Consider the following 24,142-nt stretch of genomic DNA (forward strand, 5'->3'; position numbering starts at 1 on the left):
CGCATAGCAATTGTATTTTGGGGCAAATGCAAGACTCTCACTAACTTTTATGTGGTAACCAGGCAAACCAATAGGCTCTTGATTATGAACCTAAAGCTACATTAATAACATCTTATCTTAAAGTATTTTTAGTGCAAAAGTTCTAAGAAATCTGTACTATACTATGTACCAAGTATTTCTTGACAAAAGCTGTTATTTATAGAACATCTTTGACCACAAGAACTGTCATAACTGCAGAAAGCTTTTCTCCAGTGTAATTTTATTAGGGATTCCTGCCATCATATCAACATACAAAACAATCAGGATGCTGACATATAGAAATGTGAAATTCACCGTACAAAGATAAGGCTCAAGTTACAGGTATATTTTCCCCTTACACTCCATGAAATAAAACCATTTTTAATTCTTCCCAGAGTTGTGTTTATAAATGGTAGACAAATCACAAAATAGATTTCAAGTACATAACATTTTACAATATAAACCAAGCACAGACAGAAATACACAATACTGTACCTATAGATGCTGCATTATCCAAGTCTGTCATCCTTACTAACAAAATATGATGCTGCTACTTTCTCTGAATATACCCAACCATACCCTTCTGTGCGTATGACATGGTCCTGGCCTTTAAGTTACAAGAATCTCATGACTTTCAGTTAAATTATGTTGATAGACCAAAGAATATCAGGAAGGAAGGGAAGAATTTTAAAAGGCCAAGCCTGAATGCACATGGTTAGTAAACGTAAGGATATGTGCACACACACTTGCATTTAATCCTACATAAAACTTCACTGCACTGCAGATTATGTTTTCATGCAACTGAGCTATTTTCTGATAGAGTTAAATCAAGCATTACAATACTCCTACTCCTGGAGTATTCAGGGACAAGACTATAGGATCTAACTTTTTTTTTCTAAGTTGTTATCAGACTTCATAGGAGCCTGTATGGAACCATGTCTGCACAGTGCAGCAGGATGTCAGCTCTCACAGCCTTTACTACTCAAAACACCTTTTGTGATGCCTTTGTTTAGAAAAAATGCAAGTGAATTATTTCCTGTGAAGACCAAATATGTGGTTAGTTCCCTTACCATTTCTATTAGGCTGAATGATTATTACATCATGGGAAAGGATCATTTAGCTGCAAGTAGCACAGGAATAAATACATATCAAATAATTAATCAATAATGATTCTGCTGGGGAACAGATTGGCAAGGACAAGGACAAGAGAAAAAAAGCAGTTATTTAATTTAGCCTTTGTTGGTGGGGAAATGAACAGCAATCCAAAAGTTTTCAACTGAGAAAAGGAACTCCCAAGCCCTATAACTGTTCTGTTGTTTAAAAACTGGAGAAGATTAGAAGGGAAGAGAAATCCTCTAAGCAAATCTAGATACTTGCAAAGTCTTACATGAGAAAATCAAGCAAAACCAATTTGCTGATATTGAAACTAAAGGAATTTATTCAGTAGGAATTAGACATCTGGTTATAATGTGTTAAATGTGTTAAATCTAATAAACTAGCCTCAAATACGTCTCCAATTCATAAATATCTAAGCTGGAGTAAGACTTTGAAGCCAAAATCAGAGCTCCCTAGTTTAAACAGGAAACAAATCTGCACTAAGATGGGGAAGGGAGAGGAATAAAAACTTTCTAGTTTTAAATACAACCTCTGTGATATATTTGAGGGCCTTCAAATGTTCTCAGCATTGACAGGATTTTTACTTAAGTATATTCTCTAAGCTACATTGGAATACCTTTAGATATACAAATCCATGTTACACAAAACAGCATTAGATCTTGTAACTGGGCTAATAGTAACAAGGGTAAGTATGCTGTTATATGTGAAAGGAAGCATATTAGTATACACAAAATTTGTCTTAGATATTAGTAATAACGGGCATCAAGGATGAAGATGCATCTCAAAGTGTTTAAGCCTTTAACTGTGAGCCAATAGAATACTTTATGTCAACTGTACAGCCTAATGTTTTGCTTTTAAAAAGGAATATGAAAAATTTATTCCTTTTCCTCCTTTTCCTGTTCTTTATAATTCTCAAAAGTAAGTCTCTCACCTATTGATTTAGTTTTGGCTCTTTTTCTTTTTTTTTTTCCTACTTACTATTATTGTCTTCCATGTTATGTACAATAATCTACATTTAGACTGAAAACTCTATATCCTTCTAAATGTACTTGGACTACCTTGTAATGACTTTCTACAGCACTGATAAAGTGGAACACAACCTAACAGATAAGAGGAAGGATCATTTCAGTTCTGCTCACTTTCGCAAGCTTTACAGCAGTGCCTTTCAGAACTTCTCCTGTGTACTTGCTGTCTTTCACCTCCCCCAGGCAGCCTCTACTGAACTTGAGTGAACTTTCTATGTGTTTCCCAAACAGTCCCTCTGTATAGAGCTACATTAAACTCATTCATTCTCCAGCCAATAGTTTAAAAACAAATAATTGCTAAAGCACTAAAAACACCCTACATGCCCTTGTGTATTATTCTTACCAATGGGTACATTTAAATAACATCATAAGTTGTCTTTTGCTAAAAATTTACCAAAGTATTTTAAACACATAAAAATGTAAAGAACAAACAAACAGAAAAACAAACAAAAAACAAAACCCCACATAAACATTGCTTGTATAGGCATTGGTTAGAAGAGACTGTTGCACTAAGGAGTATATTCAAAAAGATTTTCTTTCAGTATCATCAGTTTTAGTGTCATGGATTGAAAGGTTAAAGACAATCAAACTTATTGTGACTCTCTCTTATATAATGTAATAGATAAGCAGGAATTCTGAAACGTAATTAAAATAAAGCTTCTTTTTGGTTATTGAAAGGCGATTGTATAAGCCTGTAATGAAAATGGCAATTTAAATATGTAAAGGGAATTTCAGAACCCGAAGAGTTTGTAACAAACTGTATATGAAGGCAGCTATCAACTGATGGGTCCAGGGGCATTATGGAAAGCTGGCTCTAACTGAAATTTTGAATATAGCCCTTAGTTATATCATATTTATGCAAAATTTAAAAGCTGCCCAGCATATCACGCATGAAGTTTATTTTGCAAGCCACCCACTGCCTAAGGGGGCAGTAATATTCAATATGAAACTGCTGAAACTCCGGCGTCTGACGGATTTCATGGAGGAAAGAGATTTGAAGGTCCGACTCCAAGAGAACAAGAAAAAGAGGGAACACAAACAATAACAGTCCAAGGCCTACAAGGAAAAGTCTGGAGAAACTCTTCACAAAAGCATTCACCTCTATGTTGCCCATTAGAAAGTCATAGCTCCACCTAAGCGCTCTCCGAGCTTCTTTCAGTTCTTCCTCCTCTGCAATTAAAAATGCATTTTCATCCACTTCAAGTTCCTCAAATGAATCTGTATCATCTTTCTCATTTTCTGCTCTCAGACAGGTATCAAAAAGCATGTCAATCTCATGATCAACAGGGGTGGGCAGTAAGCTGGCGCTAGGATTGTATACCAGTTCTGAGATGGTTAATGGTTCCTCTTTCATCTTCTCTTCCTGTTCAGTGTCAAGATCAACATTCTCCTCAGTATCCTTAATTGGGGAGCTTGAAGTCACAGGTACTGAAGTCTCATCTTCCTTTGGCAGCTGAATACCTGAAAAAAATGAGATTAAAACAATGATCCTAATTTCTGGTGCCCTGGTAACAAAACTCAGCTTTCCAATAATATCTAACAGACGTTTGAAAAGAAGATTCTGCAATAATTTTGCATGTTGAAACCAGTTCATACACAATTAGCAAAAATTGAAAAAGCTCTTTATGAGGGCATCTTTACAACACTGCAGTACAACAGATCTGCTTAACATTGTCTGATACAGCTACTGCTATTAATGGCATAGTGCAAAACAGAAAACAGAACAATTTATTTCTACTGGCAATCTGACTTCTGCTATGAATGGATGCCTACTACATGTGTGAATTGGTGCTATTTGGTGAATAATAACAACCACCACCACCTACGTTTATTTCTTTGAGAAGAATGAGTGTGATAGATAATAGCTGAGGTTGAGAGCTTTTAATAGGACATGACATTAAAAACAGGCACTAGATTATCATGATAAATTCATTTTAACAGTAGAGAGGACAAAAGGAAGGAAGGTTAACACACGATATGAGGATTAGGTATCATTGAAATAGAATGAAAATGCCTTACCTGTTAAATAAGTTCCTTCTTATGTCTCAATTTTTTTTTCCAGTCATCTAATTCTTAATATTCAGCAATCTCTTTTCTCTCTCCTCTTTAAATTTTTCTCTCCCCTTTATAGACCAGTCTTTCTTATGACCCCACTCTCTGTCCAAGCTCTTTCCTCTCAAAGCTTGCTGTCATTTTTCCAGCCCACCACTAACAGCAATAAGTCTGAAAAAAAGTCTAGCTGTTTACAGCTACAGCAACACTGCAGTGACCGCTGTTAGTTGTCAGTTGCTGGAGTGGAAAAGAGGAGAGATGGGCACAGACTTCCCTTACAAAGTGGTATTAAGATACTCTCTCACGGAAATTTCTCCTTTTACATCTTCAAAATGACCCAGACAGACATCTCCCCCTGTAAATTATCTTTTCCTGCTCTCTAGACCTCACTGGTCACACCTCCAGGTGAGGATGCACATTTTGGCCAACTGACCAAAAAGACCATTTCTGCTTCCTCTCACTTCATTCCTGAGCAAGGCAGCTTGTAAAGCTAACCCAGGAAAATAAGGGGTTTTCTTATTGGGTTAGCTATCTGATGTTTTTTCTGCCTGAAGTGGCTTGTCATATATTCCCATGAAGGCAAGGATTATTACTAGGGGTGAAGAGAGAGAGCAGGAGAGTTCCTTTTCCTAGCAGATGTGCAGAGCTGAAATGAAACCTTGTCCTCAATAAAGAAAATTCAGGTTTCTCCTCATTAGTTTAATTTGATTGCCTAGCTAATAATTCCTTGCCTCAACTACTGTGTCCTCTCACAGCCAATTTAGAAACTCATCACATTTCAGCATGAAAAATGTTTTCTGCCAGAACTTAATGGTTACACGAGTCTTTACGTTAACAAATACACTTGCCACAGTCAACAAGGGGAGGACACAAACTGACTGAAACTAGACACAAGAGCATATGAACATGAAGTGAGAACAGATTTGGGGGATCTTTCTCCTAAGCATACTTTAGCAGCAGGTAATGCTGGATCATCAAACCATACTGAGTCCCTTGAGAGTGCACTTCTGATAGCTTAAAATACAGAGGCCGAAACTTTTAAAGTCTGGAGCCCAAATACACCTATCTTTAGATACGAAAATACTGCAATTGGATTTTCAAATGTGCTTTTCACTTAATAGGAGTAAAAATGGTTTAAAGAACCTAATATCATTCTCCCAAATTTGAGAATCCTGGCCATAGGCCTCTCTATATCTGCTTAGGTGCAAGGTCAGTAATACATCTTCATCATGTTTCTCATCATAGATAGGACAGCTGCAGCTACCGCAAAGAAAGGTCACCCCAATTTTTGATTCTTGAGCTTTCTCTTCTTCCCCAGCGTAAATTCCAGCATGCATATAATACACAGTGAACATGAACAAGATCATATTAACTGTCATTAAAACTATATTTTTCTCAAATAACTGGCAAACTTCTGACTTTGAGATTAATCTGCTGATAGAAGGCAGGAGAGGAACTTTTCAGATCAGTGTTTCTTGAAGGGGCTGTATTAAAATTGAAATGTGTTGCAATTCTGAAGTAGACATCAAATTTACATTCCACTATTTAATTTCAACTGGCAACAAGAATTTTCAACTCTTTATGTATTGTTAAGACATATTAAATCAAGGTAACTGCATTTTACATCAGCCATTACAAGTGTCAATAAATTACATATAAACATTTGAAAATTTAAAATGGGCATTAACTGCTGCTGCAAGCTCTTTTCCTATTAAAAAAAATATGTAAAGCTGTTCTTTTTATTCCTTTATATTCCCCATAACACCACAACATTTCTTAAGTCTAGAACCGAGGAAAGAATTGGCTATTAACCATAGTCGATTAGATTCCACAGCAAAGTTCCAGTCACGTTACAATATACAGACAAGTATGTTGAGCGACTTATATTTTGATGGTGTCAAAAGACACAACTGTAACATCATTATGGCACATATAATTTACAATACTTATGCAGGCACAAGTATATATTAAAGCATTGAAATTCAAAATCATTCAAGAGTACAATGAATATTCCAGTAATACAAATTTAAGAGAGGAGTAAGTTTTTCAGATTATTTACTTTTTGGATACCCTTCAAGAGAGCCAGCTATCTGAAGTAATACAAACAAGCTAAAAAACCCAAAAATTCTCAAAGTGTTCCAAAGAAAAAAGAGAACATAAAAGCTAAAGCAAACTCAAAGCCAAAAACCCTTTAATTACTCTACAACGCTGTTGCAAATTCTTTACTCCTATTCATACACAACAATTATTTTGCTACTTCTCTTATAAGGTATCATTTCATATATTTTGTTGGCAAGATTTTGAAAAGTCTACTATTCCTTTAATAATAGTTAGAACTAATATTGTGTTTAGATTTAAAAGAATATGAATTAACTATTAAATTACATTTGAGAAGAACTTCTTCCTTCCATTCTTTATTTTATATTTTTACTGGCAATTTACATTACATAAATCAGAATCACTTAATATAGATTACAGGAATATCAAATAAGTTAACTCAGTTTTATTTCTGATATTATATTCCCATAGCAAAAATTTGCTACAGTTTTCTGCCAACTGGACAAACTTTACAGCGCTAGAGATCTCATTATGCTAGCCAAAATTCAGTATTTCCCTTCCACCAAATGCTGGGATTGCTCCAAAACTCTAACTTGTAAGAGCAGACAGGAACATGAACAGCTGAATAAGACATGAGATTACTCTGTTCATCTGCTGTGAACACGAACGTGTAAGAGCTCTGACATAAAAATTGTCAGCTGCTAGTATTTCAAAAGGGGCCAGAACGAGCAGCTGAGGATTAGCAGGACGAAGGGCAGCTCCAGCTCCATCATTCCTAAGAAGGTGCAGTTGCTGGAAATACAGCACCCCAGAAAAATGTATCCTCTGCTTATTAAAAAATTCAGTTCACACATCGTCTGGTGGCCGGATATCCTTCACACAGCTTTACTTACCAGACATGCAAACACAATTACACATCTGTAACAGCTTTGTATAGTGAAGAAAGGAACAAATGTGAATATATGCTTATTTTAAATAGAGAAATGGAAAATATATACAACCCAGAAAGAACAGCTCCAGGAACAATTCATACATACACGTGAAGAAATAAGGCCAGCCAGGCAGCAATTAGGACAGATCCTTCCTATCCATTTTACTACTTCCTCCAGAAACATTGTGTATTCCTTTGCTTATTTTCAACTTAACAAAATTGATATGTACTATGAAAAGAATCACCTTTCAGAGGGAAGGAGAAAGTGACTTTCTCACATGAGCAAAGTGCCTAAATGTCACAAAAAAAATGTAGGAGAATGAAACAGAATCTAGAATTGCACTAAACTCAAATATTTCCCTACACAGGATCTATCTCAAAGCAGTATCTCCATCGCAGCCAGACCTCCTGCCCTCAAAAATAGGAGGTAATAGATTTGTGCCATACCCACATCCTGTGCCCATAGAAGACACCTGTTCCAGCTTTGCAAAGAGTGTTAATCAATGACAGTTTATAGCAACTCCCTTTTAGGTAATGACCTGGCTTTCCTGCTGGCCATTACTGTTTGTTTTAGTTTTATAGGAAGTTCTAGAAGGGAGCAAAGCTCTGTCCCAGTTGTCACTTCACGAGTTGCACGTTCTGTGACTCTGTGGTGTTACAACTCACCTCCCAGCTGTGTTGTGTGTTACAGCGTTCAACTAATGTCACAGCTAGTACAGCCCCTGGAGACGACTGCTCTTCTTTTCACACACCACAGAGGGCACCCAAAGCAGAGAGACAGGAGCAGAACAGAGCATGGAATACAGCAGGCATTCTGGGATGTCTGCTTCCAACCTCCCTCTGCCCCGGAAGGAGCTCAACCCAGAATTGTTGACCCCCTTCTAGAACCAGGATTAAGGAGCAAAAGGATCGAATGGAGTAGCAGGGAGAGAGAACTGTGTATCATGGGAGAAGGAATGAGAAGGAATTTCTCTCAAGCTGTCAGTAGCTAAGAGAAATAGCAGGACTGGTGAAGGGACTGCAGTGATTTAGTATCTAGCACCAGACAAAGGAGAGCAAGGCTGAAAAGAGCTGGGCACTGATGTGAAAGCTTAGCACCCAAGCAAAAGGGCAAGTTGGACATTTCAGCATGTCCGCTCAGCTTGGGTGAGCCCTCCTGGCACAAGTCAGTATTGTTCTGAAGTGGTCACAATCACAGTGGGGTTTTCCCAAGGAGTTATACCCTGTGCCATGAGTTTTGCACAACCTAAGTCCTCTCCTTAGGTGCTGATACACAGTTTTGGTATGCTGAAATACATATTTTATGCATTTGTACCCCAAAGGGAATGACATACCATAAACACTACAATAAAATCAAGGGGTTTAAGAACCATTGTAGCCAATGCACTAATCTGTTATGATTGGTGTCATATTAAACCAACAAGATGACTTGTACCTATTTGAAGCCAGTATTTAACGTCTCATATGTAAGAATATAAAATAGAAATCAATATTAATGCTTTTCAATGTTGCTACTATTTTTGAATAAAGGGAATTAGGTGCCTTCTCACAGATGCTTGTGTCCCCTGAGAGATGAATTCAATAAGCAAAGGCAGCCAGGAGCTACTGCTACTCGGAGATATATCACTGCAAGAAGCAGCTTCTCATATATCTGCTACATTAAGTGCTTTCTGATTTTCAGATGCCAAAAGAGTGAGAATATTCTAGTCTTTGCCAGGACTTAGTTAATTCTTGCCATTAGTTAATTCTTTGAATAAAACCTCATTTCTGAAATGAAGATTCAATACAAAAGCATAGATGACTTATATATAGGTGCATAAAAACTGAAGTAATTCAAAAGTCATCAATACCAGAGTATCAAAAGTAAGCAGTACCAGAGAAAGCATGGAAAAACAAATTTTAAAATGGCTTATGAAATTAAGGAAACAGACATATTTATTAACTGAAGGGCCAACTGGTCTTCGGCAAAGTGATTTCCTAAAGAAACACCACTTTGTTTTGGTTGCAGCATGAAGCAATACTGAATACTTTTTATTCCTTGGGTCACACTCCTTTTATGTGTACTGAAAAAGAGCTGAATCAAACTCTGCCCATGTCCCACCCTCAGTACTTTATGAAATTATTCAGTATCTAGAGCAATAAACCAAAAGACATTTACAATATGGCAGCCTCGGCAGCAGTAAAATGCTGAGCTGTCTCCACTACTGTATTCAGTTCATACTCAAAATCGGCTACCAGCCTATCTTAGTTTTGTCAGAAATTATCACTGTTTCAAAGTATTTGCCCCCACCCCAGTCCAAAAAATATACAAGGCCAAAATTCCAGTCCCTCGTTTGTTACCAATGAACAAATAAATTCCCAATTTTGTCTAAGATAATACAATAAAAGTCAAATTTAAGCTTCATCTCATTCATTCTCCATTTACAACTTTGTTCTCGTCAGTAATTTTTCCTTATTCTCTGCTGTACTTGGTGCAACATTGACATTTAGAGTATAACTACCTTTGCAAGACACTACTATTAACATAAGAAACTAGGGGGAGAGGGTTTAAAAAAAGGGGATTGAGTAAAATAAATGTAAATTTACCAGCCCTTCTGGCTGTGATCTTGGAGCCATGCCGCAGTAATCGAATGCACACTTCCTTGTTGCAGTGGTTAACCATCCGCAAATGAATGCTTCTCTTGGTTTGGATTTTTACAAGACATTTCACCATTTTGACTATTATTTCCTCTTCTCAAAGTCTTCTAAAGGCTCTGACCTTTTATATTAAGTTCCACTGAGTTTTGAGAGTCATTCTCACTGAATCAAATGACAAGCTTCTAATATGGCCAACAAAAATATCCCAGTAGGGAATAGAACCAGAAGTTATTTTTAAACATTTCCAAATGCCTCATAACATACAATACAAACTTTCACAGCATCCATCTCAGTTAGCAGTTGCTAGTGTAACAGCTGAACCACACACGCAAGCATAAAAATATCTAAGGCATCAAAACATGATGCAGTGAAAAAAAGAGTCCAGCATTTACAGTCTGTTTTTCACAGAATAAATGACAGTATCCCCAATATTTTTCTAAATAGCTTCAATTTGACCAATGATGTCAGTTCCCCATCACTGCCTGGAAATTATTTGTGGAACATGTATAGATAAAAAGAAAAATCCTATGCTGTGCTTACAAACCTTAGTTACAAGGCAAACCAATGAGATGAAAATGTTTTCATAAGCCTAGAATGAAAGCCGAGCTGCCTGTGTATAAACAAGAAGAAAAAATTTCTAAGTCTAGGAAAAATTTCTCTCCTTACATATTTGCTCCAGTTCCCACAAGTGGACAACTACTGGACACATTCACATGCACCAGAAACAAGAGTTGCTTCAGAAGGCTGGGCACTTCCCTGTTCCTGTCCAGTTGAGGTAAGCAGGTCCTTAAAAAAGCCATGACGCATGTATGCTCGCTGGTTGGATAACTCACTCCAGCTGGAAGCTGGAAGACAACCACATTACACTGTCCTAGCAGGAAAGAAGTTCGTCTGGGTACACTGAAACCACAGAGAGAAGATAAAAGAGTCTTCTGGTGGGGAAGTAGTCTCTCACTTCCCAGAATATTCACTTGTAATGTTTACAACATCTTTGTAAGTGGATACAGATAGCACAAACATACATATTCTTCATGAGTCTTCATTACCTGATGTCCTTGTTCCCTCTGCATGAAAAAAATCAATGACATGCATGCAAATATGGGGGGGAAAGGGGTAGGAAAGGGGTTCCTGAAAATATATATTTTACACCAAGCAATTTCTCCCGTGAAAGACACCTGTTTCAATGGAGCTTCTAGAAAACATCCTTATGGTGGTTCCTTTCCTCTCCTAGCCTCTATAGTACAAATACTCAGACGTGGTCCTTTTTACTCCTGAAGAGCAAACATTTCTCTCTTCCTTTCCTTCTCTGCATGCACTTTCATGTGGGTGTGAGCAAATCAAGTGCACCTTCACTTTCTATGTCCATTTTATCACCACTTCAAAAGTAAGACTTTGTCTGCTTTTCTCATCTTTATTCTCATAACTGTTGTAGCAACCAAAATAGAATCACTAAAATCTCACTAAAAAGGGTTGAGTACCCAGCTACAAAAACTGGAAAGCATAAATTCTTACAGAAGTCTAACTACCAATGTGTTCAATACACATAGAAAAGCCTAAACAAGGACACAAGTGTCACCTGGACAAGGCTGTGAGATATTTCCAACATCTGAAACATTTCCAAATGCTTCATAATGTACCTTACAAACCTTCACAGTGCTCATCTCAGCTAGCAGTGGTTAGCATAACAGCTGAACCACACAAAAGCTTAAAAACATTAAAGGTTACAAAAATTAGTGCAGTGGAAAAAAAGGCCAGAATGAGCTACTGCATATCCATGTTGATGAATAAATATGTATCATTTATGTTTCATGTGACCATGCTCATGCAAAAGAGAAATGACTGTGTGATTTCAAGTCGCTTTCCATAAACCATGTATATGCAACTAAGAGAGATTTATGTTGAAATCTTACAACTAAATCAACAATTCCCTGACTCTACTATCTGTCAGCAAGAGAGTGCCTACAAGAAAAAAAAAAAAAACAAAACCAAAACCAACCAACCAAACAAACAAACCCAAGTTGTTCCTATGAAAGCTCCATATACCTCTCCTCTACAATCAAAGCTTACAGAGCTCAGAACTCACACACAAACAACTAGATGGATGGTAGCATGTTCTCATTCCCGTAACTGAATCATTAAGGTTGCAAAAGATTTTTAAGATCATCAAGTCTAAACCTTAACCCAGCATTGCCTTGTCAGTTAAACCATATCCTGAAATGCCACATTCACACACCTTTTGAACACTTCTAGGGTGTTGATTCAACCATGTCTCTGGACAGTCCATTCTAATGCCTGATCACCTTTATGGTGAAGAAATTTTTTATATCCAAACTAAACCTCCCCTGCTGCAACAGGAGGCTGCTTCCTCTTGGCCTATCATTTGTTACCTGGGAGAAGAGATGACCCCACCTGGCTACAGCCTCCTTTCAGGTAGTTGTGGAGAGAGATAAGGTCTCCCCTCCGCCTCATTTTCTCCCAGCAAATGACTCCAGCTCCCTCAGCCACTCCTCAGAGGACTTCTGCTCCAGACCCTTCCCCAGCTCTACTGCCCTTCCCTGGACACACTCCAGCAATTCAATGCCTTTCTTGCACTCAAGGGCCCAGAACCAAACACAGGATTTGAGGCACAGGCTGACTAGTGCCGAGCACAGGGGGTCCTTTCCATGGTCCTTGCTCCATGCATAGTTGAACACATTATGTTTCTTTAGTACTGCTATAGGGATTCTGTGGCTGCATTCTTTTACCATCTGATTTGGGTGAGACAGCTTTCTGCCAGTCCTGATCACTTGGCAATTATTTTGCAGGTGGTAGCTCATTATCTCTGGATCTTTTAGCACTTGATGCCATCAGGGCTTCGCATATTTGAGCAGACTGTATTGTATTTTTAAAAAAAGGCAAAACCATACCTCTTGAGCCACAGGATATTGAAGGGGTTTCAACAAAGTGCTGAAAACTTCTTTTAAGTCGCATGATACTTTTGCAGTCAGATTTCATGCATGAATTATTTGGCTAATGACATTGACTTTTGCCTTTGGAACAACAAAAGTGAAAGTATACTTCAGTGGGCCCAGTCATATAGAGAGACACCAATGCTGTTTCATGTGTGTAGCAGACTAAAAGCAGTCTCTCAGTGCAGTTGTGTCAGTCTCAGGGCTAGATGTCTCCCCCCTCCCCACCTCCTGCTCATACCCTTACCCTCATACAGGACCTTGCCTGACACTCTGATGAGCCACTCGAAGGTTGACTCAGGCAGTAGCAGGGCACTGTAAAGTTAAGGGGCTGTTGTTTTGTTGTTGTTACTGGGGGGAAGGGGTTAGTTTGGGTTTTTTTGTTGTTGTTGTTTTGAATTTGTTTAAATTTACTTTTTTTTTTGAAACTCCTTCTCCCAGTTCACTTTGAGGTGCAAGGGAGAAGATGGGAATCCACAGAAGTAGATTAAGTACATGTTGGGGAGAGAGCCAACGTCAGTGTTAGAGAGCTGTGAGATCAGTTCAAGCTGCACTTGATATTATAGCCAAGTTTGCTGCAGGAAAATATTGTAAAAGGCAAAATACTGTTAACTTAGCAGTTGATGGTATTTAACTACACATAAAAGATTCTACAGGAAACCCAACAGCAAATATTTCTATTAACTCATAGTAGTAACAACAATCTGTCTGACTAAAAGGAAATAAGATTTTCAACTTACATATTACAAACATTTAAAACAAGCACTGTCTGTTGAGCCTTTAGCAATAAGCCACCAGTTTCAAAAAATGGATTTCATTGCTCAGAGTCGTAAGTGAGGTGTAGCAGTCTTACAAGCAGCAAGCTGTTGTTACTCTGCAGTGAGGGCAACTGCCTAGCAGAAACACAGTGGTGTTACTCGGCTGCAAGAAATTGAATTCTCAGATATAAGTATTTCACAGCAGAGGTAAACAAGTAATTGTTAAAATTAACAGCTGCTACTACTGATTATAACAAGCTATGCACACAGACTAATTCACCCTGTTCTCACTAAATTCAGTGTTAAAACACCAAAGAATGAGCAAAACATACTCATACAACTATTATAAAATGAAATTAGGACATACTCTCATGAAAATGAAGATACTTGCTCAGCTGTTTTCTGTTTCCCAATAAATGACCATAACAAGGAATCAGCAAGGTCACATTTCCCAAATTCAGAAGCACTTAGCTCACTACATCTCAAGCAAGAACCACTGTCAGGTTTTCTTGGTTGGCTTCCTTTTTTATTAGGAAGAAGGCAATTATCCTCCTTTTAATTCACATCGTTCTTTGTAATGACTGGATCTCAAAAAGAAAGGAGTTAAATGTGATTTTTAAAATACCAATAAATAAATAAATACATGGAAAACCTCATTCTACAAAATGCACTCAAACTGCGCTTCCAATAACATCCTTTTTTGTCAATGGGATTAAGTTAGAAGAAAATCTTTCCTAGCTGACCTTCAAATAATGTCCTTTTTGTCTATGGTATTAAGTTAGCAGAGAGCTTTTCATAACATTAAAACAGAAAGAAAGAAATGTAAAAGTAAAGGGAAGCAAGATACCTAGCAGTAAACTGCCAGTTTTCACTTGTGAGTAACTGCAGTCACTATCTAGTAAAATGGTGTTATGTTGAGGTTATTTATTTCCTAAGATCCTTTTGCCTAACAATCTAAAAGAAGATTTTTGAAACACAAATCATAACAGAAGTAACCTTCTTCACAATGAATCTCACATAAGGCTTGTGCACAGTTTCTGAGCATGACATGCAGAGACATAATGGTGTACTAAATGACATTACTAGATTTTTTCCTGCATCCCTGAGTCAGTAGCAACCTTATTCCACATGTTTTATAACAAATATTGGCAGGAATTGGGTCAGTGACTCACCTTCATCTAGTGGAACATCTTCCTCCTCACAGGGAGAAGGAAGGAGAGGCTGCAGAGGTTCCATATTGATTATGAGTTGCTTGTTTAACAAGGGAGAACTCCGACTCTGGGTAATGCTGGTTCTAAAAAAATGAGGAAAAACAGGGTCAGTTTACTCAGGGAAACAACTGCAGTCCAACACGTCTAACTTCAGAATCATTTTGCGTAAATTACACTAGGCCTTGAGCTATCATAACAAGCTTTGCACACTGAACACTGCTTTCAGTCACGTTATGTTGCACCTTCAGCAGATACAAAATTTCAACATCCAAAGAGTAGGAGAAGTTTTTGCTGGTTTAATTCTTTTACAAAGCCTGACTTCCTTTCTTCTTAGGCAGGATCTCAGTGTGTTGCTCCTCTCCACAGTGCACAGCATACATTAGTATTTGGCTTCAAGGAAGGGGAAGGTAGAGAGGATACAAACAATTTTCTTGACTTTGTTCCATTGCTTTTAGAACTGGGTAAAGGATTTGTTATGGTTTGAGCACTGCAGACCAAAGACTAAAGCGGGAAGAACTTCATCCCTTCATTTACAGATACAGAATGGTCTCTCTCATTCCCACATATCCCAGACCCTGCCTCTACACCAAGCCTCCAGGTAATCAGGCTGGTTTTCTTTCTTATCTTACTTGGCACTAAGAGGCTTTCCTAGTAGCAGGTGTTCGACCTTCTCATGAAAGTTTGATGAATGCTGTTGATCTGCTTCAGTCATGAGGCTTATTAGCCTGTTATTACTGAGAATATAAATTGTCTCTTTTGAATAACTTATCTAGGACTTACATATCACAGGCCTGAAGCAAGAGTCCTGCAAAAAATCTGAACCATTATGATATAAAATATTTACTTTTGACAAAAACAAAGATGAAATGGAAGAGGATTCTACTTCGATTTAAATATAGCTCAGTGCTGAAGTTTCACAACATGCATTTCAAATTTGCGCAAAGACTCAACTTAGAATTCGACATAAACAAACTAAACAAAACACCTCTTGCAAGTCAAAAGATGAAACTGTGTGTTGCTAAGAGGTTAAGTAAACTTGGAACACAGATGTCCAACTCTAAGCTACATTACATGTCATTAAATATTCTGTGAGAATAAAGGTTTTCTGCTCAATTTCCAAGATTTCTTGCTCTTTAACATACACTCAAAGATACTTATATCCTCATTTACATTCTCTGAACAGTCTCTGATAACTATTTAGTTTATATTTTGTCTCAGTTTGAGACAATTTGGAGGGGTGGAGACCTCAGACAGAAGTCTCTTCCCTTGGGTTCAATACTCCTGTTTTCTTCAGTACAAAGAGAGAGACCAAATATCCCCAGATCTAAGTGAAGACATAACTCTTTACCATGAGGAATGCTACTAAAAATACAGATAAAACTGGGTTAAACCAACTGATGAGGAGAAACTTGCAAGCTCTGACCACCAGACCAAACTGAGATGGCAGTTGGCCTCACACACATGGACAAAAACACATGGCCACAGAACAGAAACAAGTTGGCCACCTCTCCATGTGGTTCACCTCTCCCACACCTGAAAAAGCTGGCAAGAACAGTTTGAGAGTCAGCACTGGCAGGAAATGGCAGATTGCTGGGATTAGATAACAGCAGACATTTGCGTGGCACTGCAGTGAGGTTGTGGTGCTCGTACAGGCAGTCGGAGCAGGGCTGCAGATCCCCCAGGTGACTGGAAGGACCCGTAAGACACCATTGGATCCAGCAATGAGACTTTGTTGCAATTTCAATGTTCGTTGGTCAAAGTAGTGTCACAGACCTGTTGAAGTGGTGGACAGGTCCGGATCTGTCATGGTGGTGGTAGAAGCCCCAGGTGGATAAGGGAAGCTCCAGAACTCAAGAGTTAAATATCCTAAGGTTCAGATGGGAACACCTCTGGTACCTCCCCTGAGACAGGGAGGTCTGTCTCTGGCTAATGTAATACTGTGAGTCATGAGATACTTCGGGAGTTTTTGACACCTTCTAAGATGTTGCAGCTGTCTCTTAAGGCAGTGCAGCTGAGTTCCTTATGGCCCATTATGGTTCATCAACAAGAGATAAAGTCCTTCAGGCTGGGTGTGAATGTTCTGGGGAGTTATCACAGCTGAGTCACCTGTGTAAGGAAAAGAATCCCACCTCACAGGATTTTCCTCTTTCCTTATCTAGTTTAACACCCAGCTTCTAGCCTGAGGTGTTGGATGTGCACGCCTTCAGTCCCTGGCTTGGGTGGCCACTCTGCACATTGTCAGCAAAGCATGCTGCTGACTGAGCCATCAGCACCAATAGTCCAGTCTCTTACAGCACTGGGTGATCACTGCTGGTGGTCAAATGTTTGAGTTATTAATCACTAGCAGTTCAGTCTTTTTAAAGAAGACAAAACACTAAAAAGCCAAAAAGACACAGAAAAAAAGAGAAAACAAAAGGTGGATACCAGAATTTTTGTGTAACCCAGGACAAATTTGCTCTGTCCAAAGAAGGGTTTCATTCAGACTATTGTCATTACAGTCACTCCAACCCAACAGTACATCCAAAGGCTTGTTATGCGATCCCTGGATCTTTGTGCTTGCTGTAAAGAGCTCTCAAGCAACTCCCTAAATAGGATTTGTGCCTGAGGGCACATATAATGCTTCTACTCCATACTTATATACAAAGATATGCCTCCTTCAGGCATGCCCTGGAAGCAGAATACTAAATTATTCAGTGCATATTTGTCAGAAGAACTTGCCACTGCATTAATCCTGCATGACTATACACTTCAACAGATTTTCAGTCTGTAGTGCCTTAAGTGTAATATACAAACACAAAGATACTGAACAGTACTGTCCTCTCAACTGCATGTTTCTTTTTCAATGCAGACAACTGAATTGACTTTGAGGGTGGGAGCACAGGGAGAGAAAACTTCATATATGTTTAGATACACATATATCTACCTTCAGTCAAATAATTTTCACTTAATGTTCTGTATCTAAAAAGCTACCATTTCCTAATCTTCAAATCTTTTTTCATAGAGTAACTTGTTTCTAAAATCTGCTTTTTTTCTGAGTTAAAAATTTTCTACACTTTTTCCTACTTGTGCTATTAGAAGGACATTTCTTTCTGTACACTAAGTTTTAAATAGCATGTTTAAATACTGAAAGCAAGGCAAGGAAAATATAAGATAAAAATAACTTTACGTGAAAATCTTTTCATATAAACCCCACCGAAAGTAGGCAATAAGATATTTCCTTATTTGAACAACTATTCTCATTAAAATACATTTGTGTTCCCAAGTATTCTATCCTGCCTCAATGATACACCTATATTTTGCCTTCTGTGTTCTCATTCAACACATTCTAGACCTTCACTTACCCCATTTTAAAATGTAATCTGGAAAAGCATCTTCAAAAGCATCCCTGCATGGTCCTACTATTAATTAAATTCTAGGGTTGGACAACACATTATAAATATTTACTACAAATATATTCCTACTCTTTAGTAAAGAAAATTCACTTTCATCTCAAATATAGACAAAATAGTGATATTCAATTAAAAATAAACCAAACTCACACACCCTGACCCTGAAAAAAAATCCCAGTAAAAAAAAGGATATGTCTGTAGAATGCTCAGAAAGTTAAGTAACCTTTTTAAAAAAAGGTTTTAAATAGCTTTACCTGCTGGCCTCTTTCTTCTCTTCTGAAGTCCTTTAATCAGGTTCTTAACAATTTTCACTGTCACTACAATGAGTGATAAGGACCTGAAAGCAGTAGTTTGCTTGCAAAGTCTAGCTGCTTATGTCTTATAAGCCACATTTTTCTCTGAAAAAAAAGATTCCCTGATTTGTTTTTCTCTTTACTAAATGAACTCCATGCTTCTTAATCTGACTGCACTACACAGTATACTTTTAAACATATATAGAACAGAACCTTTCAAACAAAACAAGAACTAGAAATGAAATGAGTGTACTTTTCTGTCAGGATCATGTAATAACCGTTTACAGCATAACACAAAAAATAATACAAACTGTCTATCTGACTGATTGATTAAGCCCAGTTTCAAAGTAGCAGAGATTAGGTTCCCTTGTGTAGGAGAAAATACACTACTGTCAGAATTTTGTAACACTGGTAACACATATTTCCCAAGGCTTTCATGCATCATTATGGAAGCTCAGAATGACAGCCATTACACCTGAGAGTAAAAGAAAGAGAATTTCTCTGCAGAGAACAATAATCATCCTAAGTCCTTAAACTTTAATACTGAATATCAAGACATACCTGTGAACTTCAGGAGGTTCCCTCTGGATTTTAGAGCTTGCCTCCACAACCTCTTTGGCTACTTTTCCACTGCATTAAAAGATGATATAAATATTCCAGTAAGATATATGCCAAGAACTACATATACATGAACAAGTAAGTTACATTCAGAAAAATAAACTTAAAGGGCAAAAAAAAAAAAAATCCTATGAAGTGGATATATAATGTCCCAGAATAAAATTGTGCTGACTACTTGCCTGTAAAGCTACTGAAGAAAAAGCAACTTTTTGTAGTAGAACACTAAGAGTGAGACTGTACTATCTCTTTGATGCACCCCTGTTTCACAGCTGCCCAGTTGCAGGGGGCATACAATCTCTGCACTGGCCACACATCCTTGTTTTTACAGAAGCAGCACCAAAAGTGGAGCTGTCTGCTGGTGAAACTGCTCTTGACAGAAATGTCTATGTGAAGACTATTTATTTTGTAAGTGAGGCTAAAGAGACAATAGAAAATCTTTCACATCCTGACCTCAAATAAGTGTGAACAGACCCTTCAGCAGGAAAATCCCTCAATTTGGCATGACTAATTACTCACACTTTCTTACTTTCTGAAATGATTTACTATGAACAAGAAACAGCAAACACCCACCTATAACGAAATCTACTGCCTTTAAAAAATATCTTGCTGCTGGACATCGTTTTGATCTGACTGGATTTTGCATACCTTGAAGAAAAAGAACAGAGGCTCTCAGATTTTCTTGGGTATGATAAGCAAAAATGAACAAGGCAAACTACAAGCTTTGTTATTTTTATACCATAAAGTAATCAAAAATTGACCTTTCCAATTTTTTTAAGGCCTTCATACAAAACTAGGATACTGAAGCACACATAAAATAATTCAGATGGTACAGAGTGACTGAACATCAAAAAAGTGATTACCTGGCCAGGAAAATGAGAAAATTAAATGCGGACGTTTTCTGCATCTCTATGGACTTTTAATCTCAGGAACAAAGAAGGAAAGACTGCGGTACACCAAAAGCCCCTAGGACATGTGTCCTAACACCACCTTGTTTGTGGGAAAATACAACTACTTCCACTTTCCCATAGGAAAACAAAGAAATAATAAAGACAACTACTATTTTCCCAAAGTAGCTGCACTTCCTAGGTCTCTATTGAATCAACTTCTTAGTAGCCTGCATCATATCCTACTGCTTCTCTCCAATCATATTAAATCCTCTCCATTTAATATTATTACAAATCTTCATTTCATTAAAGAAGTCCTCTTGAAAGACCCACCAAAATTGAAACATGTGAACATGATTTTAAGCAATCAGCCATGATAAAGAAATAAATCCACTCTCTGAAAACATTTAGAAAGTAGAAAAACATACTAGAGAAGCAGCCCTGCACACACCAAGGTCAGAGAAGAATGAGTGGGAGGAGGTGCTCCAGATATTGGAGCAGAGTCTACCCAGAAGCCAATGGAGAAAACCATGGGGAAAGAGGCTGTCCCACGCAGCCCATTACAGAGCAGATATCCGCACTGTAGCCCGTGGAGGACCCTGTACTAGAGCAGGCTCACATGCTCTCAGGGAAGCTGCAGCTTGTGGAGAACCCACACAGTAGCTAGCTCCTGGCAGGAGAGGAATCTATGATGCAGCAGGTTTATCCTGAGGGCCTGCAAGCCCATGGGAAGAACCCAGGCTTGATCAGTTCATGAAGGAGACTGGAGCAGGAGAAAAGTGTGAGAAGGAAGGAGCAGCAGAGAGTGCATTCCCCATCTCCCTGAGCTGCTCAGAGCACGAGGGACATAGAGCAGTTAGAAATGAAGGAGTAAAGCTGAGCCTGCCAAGAAACGTGGGGGGGTGTTTTTAGTTTTGTCTTTATTGACAATTTGAAATAGAGTAAGAAGGTTGTCCAGGTCAAGCCTGTTTTGCTTGTGGTAGTAAATGCTAAGCAATCTTTCTGTCTTTATCTTAACCTCTGAGCAATTTCATCTTATTTTCTCCCCTTAACCTGTTGAGAAGGGGTAGTAACAGAGCAGCTGGGTAGGCATCTGGCACCAAGATCAAACCCCCTACACTCATGTATTTGTGATTAATATTACAACCATTTAACAACAGGGGTGATATTCCTATGAGTCTCCCTCAGACATCTTTACTTTGAGCACTAATTTCTCTCCTTTAGGTACAAATTGTTTCCTATTCCCCATTTATTTCTAGTAAAGTAAAATAAAACCACTCAAACAGCATGCATTATTTTCCTACTTGTCTATTTCAAATTGAAAACAGTTCCTGATAAACATTATTTTAGTCTTTCTAAATAGACTATATATAGACTTTACATAGTCTCAAACACAGTAGATATTAACATAGAGAATTATCAGATGTGACACCTCATACTTCCTGTTTCTTCATAAATATATCAATTGAATAGATTATATATTATTGTATCGGTGTTGAAACAAAAGAAGGACGGACTCTTCTCCAAATTAAATCAAATTATTATCATCCAGGTTAGAAGACACATGCTTCTTACAGCATTACAGCAGCCCCCTGGTGTTGCTATGTGTCAACACAGAAATAGTAATTTTTATAAAATATGCAAGAGTCTGTAAAGAGAAACTAAGTAGCAGGAATAAAAGGTACATGCCTATAGGGAAGCATAACTAAACAGATCTAACAAAGTCAATGGAAGACAGAAAGAATGCGTAAGAGCTTTTTAATGGGAATTATTATCAGGTTCTCTTTTAAGGAATAGAGAGGTAGATATACTCTTTTATTTTCTTGTCAATTTATACACTTTTTTTGTGTAACCAGATTGCTGGTATCTTTCAAAATGTACCTAAAAACGTCTTCTTTTTTAAATCATAGCAGAGAATTGTTTATTTTTCAATCAACTCTTACTAAACCTTGGATTTCAAGTGGAAGAACAATTACCGGCAGAAGAGCCTTGAGAATTCTCAATACATTCAACAGCGGGGCAACAATGTTCTCAGACAGAAGTGCCATACTATATCCATCCAACATCTCACTTCAGAGCAGCAAAAATAGTGTTCTGGAGAAAGTATAATTATTCACTCCCAAACCCTCCTGCCTCATTTAGATTTTAAACAATATCTAATATTGGCTTGACATGAAATAACATTCTCAATTAACTTGCATATTTTCTGTTTGCATTTTTCATTCTGTTCATGAAATGGAACATTTCACATTGAACAATCTTCTTCTCACATGGACTTCTTTACTTTTAGTATAGATAATTGCTTCAGGTTTACATACTTGTAAAAAGCCTGGTTCTCCACCCCACATTTCCATAGATGCTTGCAAGCTGCTGGTGTAGACGTATGGAATGACAGCATAGCCTTTTTCTAAGTGCAAGGAAAAGAAAGCAAATTAAAGTAGTGAAAATTTTGAATTCTCAAAGACTGAAGTAGCTGTACCTGACAGCCTCACCATTAACTAGATACATTGAAGAGCAATTTTTCCTGTGTAGGTTCAAATGGTGGTTCACCCACAGATGTAGAACCCCTGCAGAGCTGATACTTAAAACAGCCCAGGCAAATTTTTCAGAAATAAAAGGAGATGCTTGGAGGGGGCATGGAAGAGCATATGTACAAGTGGCTTGTGGAATAACTGTATTCTGGTCAAAATCAAAGGAGGAAAGTCTCTGTCTTCAAAAATCTACAGTGCACAGTTGTTGCACTACTTACCACCCATCTCTCCCTGTTCCCTACCATTTGATGTCCTGATGTCAAAATCTTCTTGCAACCACACAAACAGTTCCTGATACCTCTGACATTATTTCCTTCCTTTGTTTTCTTTCCTCACCTGCATTCAAAACCTTAATCTTAGACTACATCACTCCGACTTAGGTAAAGAACTGATCATAACATGCTGTAGGCAAAAATCTCCATGATTTCAATGATATAACTCCTAACTACGTGGGACAAACTATAGCCTATTCAGCTGATCAAGATTTGAGGACATTATTGTGCTTATCCAAAAATAACGCAAATTGATCCAGGTGTCAATGCTCACTTGAATTTTCAATCATATACAGATGTCTTCTGTAATTCAAAGTGGATGAGTACAGAATCTTAAATGAATTAAAGCTTGACTCCAAAGATGACCAAACCATGAACAATCAACATAGCATGGCATGAATGTTAAGTGAAAAATGTTTCAACCCTTTGCAAATTAGACATTCTTTTGATAACAGCAATTTAACATTCATTCGTATTCTATATTTTAGTTACAATATGAAGTACAATTATTGATTGTTTAGAAGTTGGTTTAGTTTAAAAATTATGTTATGTCTTAGCAGATCTCAATCAAATAGAGAAGTTTTGTAAAAATATTAAACTTAACCTCTTTCTGAGCTCCAAACACATAAAAAGTCTTCCCTTCAAATTTTAGTTTATAGACATCACACCTAAAAAGAGAAAAAATATTTAAGTACAGGAAAAACAGATAGTTCTACTAGTAAGAAATGCAACTCGCATGCAAATTTCCCTGATTCCCAAAGTCAAGCACGTTGTCAAATGACAAAGGGCCTCTACAGAAATCTTACAACTTTTAGCATTGAAGTATCTAATATTCCAATTTTCTTTAGAGGACATAAGCCCACAGTATTTCTTTTATATGCCTATACCCATTCAAAGAATTAACTTTGGCTGCTGGAAAGTGAAGAGGAAATTAAAGGTAGACAGAAACTTATGTTTACACTCTATTTATGACACAGTTTGTGAATCCTCTTAAAATCTTAAAATTTCTATTGTAATTAAATTGAGGGAAAGATAATACTTTTTTCTCTATACTTATTTATACTTATTTATTTGAGGTTTCATATCACACATCTTAGTAACTGACTACTTACTACAGAACACAATAGGAAGAAAAAGAAAATGTTTGACAGAACTTACTACAGGGGCCTTATGAGTTGAAAACTTATGTTAAAATTTAATTTAACCAAGGTTGAAAGCTCAGTCTACATATGGAATAGCAGAGCACCATAAAAAGGCAATGCAATGCCTCTGCTTAAATTACAATGGAAATTTCATCATTACTAGAGCTGAAATGAGAGATACGGGGGCTTTTTCATAAACTTCTCTAAAGGTTTTGGATGTCAGATGAAATGGGAATAATTCTGGAGGCAAGGACAATGC

At 37.6% G+C, this 24,142-nt stretch overlaps 1 protein-coding gene across 5 annotated transcripts in view; it reads right to left on the reverse strand.

The window, feature by feature from the left end:
* Nucleotides 1-242: 242 nt before the first annotated feature.
* The window catches only part of FRMD3 (FERM domain containing 3), a 150,954-nt gene continuing 127,054 nt past the window's right edge, over nucleotides 243-24,142 (reverse strand). For all 5 annotated transcript variants that reach the window (XM_032674950.1, XM_032674946.1, XM_032674948.1 and 2 more), the window contains 6 exons: nucleotides 23,346-23,409; nucleotides 22,257-22,345; nucleotides 19,625-19,699; nucleotides 18,998-19,066; nucleotides 14,716-14,837; nucleotides 243-3,620 (listed from right to left, as the gene is read on the reverse strand). In XM_032674950.1, coding sequence (XP_032530841.1) covers nucleotides 3,025-3,620; nucleotides 14,716-14,837; nucleotides 18,998-19,066; nucleotides 19,625-19,699; nucleotides 22,257-22,345; nucleotides 23,346-23,409 — 1,015 coding nt within the window. In that variant the 3' untranslated portion in view covers nucleotides 243-3,024. The remainder of the gene's footprint in view (nucleotides 3,621-14,715; nucleotides 14,838-18,997; nucleotides 19,067-19,624; nucleotides 19,700-22,256; nucleotides 22,346-23,345; nucleotides 23,410-24,142) is intronic.

Source organism: Chiroxiphia lanceolata, chromosome Z, assembly GCF_009829145.1.
Source record: "Chiroxiphia lanceolata isolate bChiLan1 chromosome Z, bChiLan1.pri, whole genome shotgun sequence".
NCBI classification, from domain to species: Eukaryota; Metazoa; Chordata; class Aves; order Passeriformes; family Pipridae; genus Chiroxiphia; species Chiroxiphia lanceolata.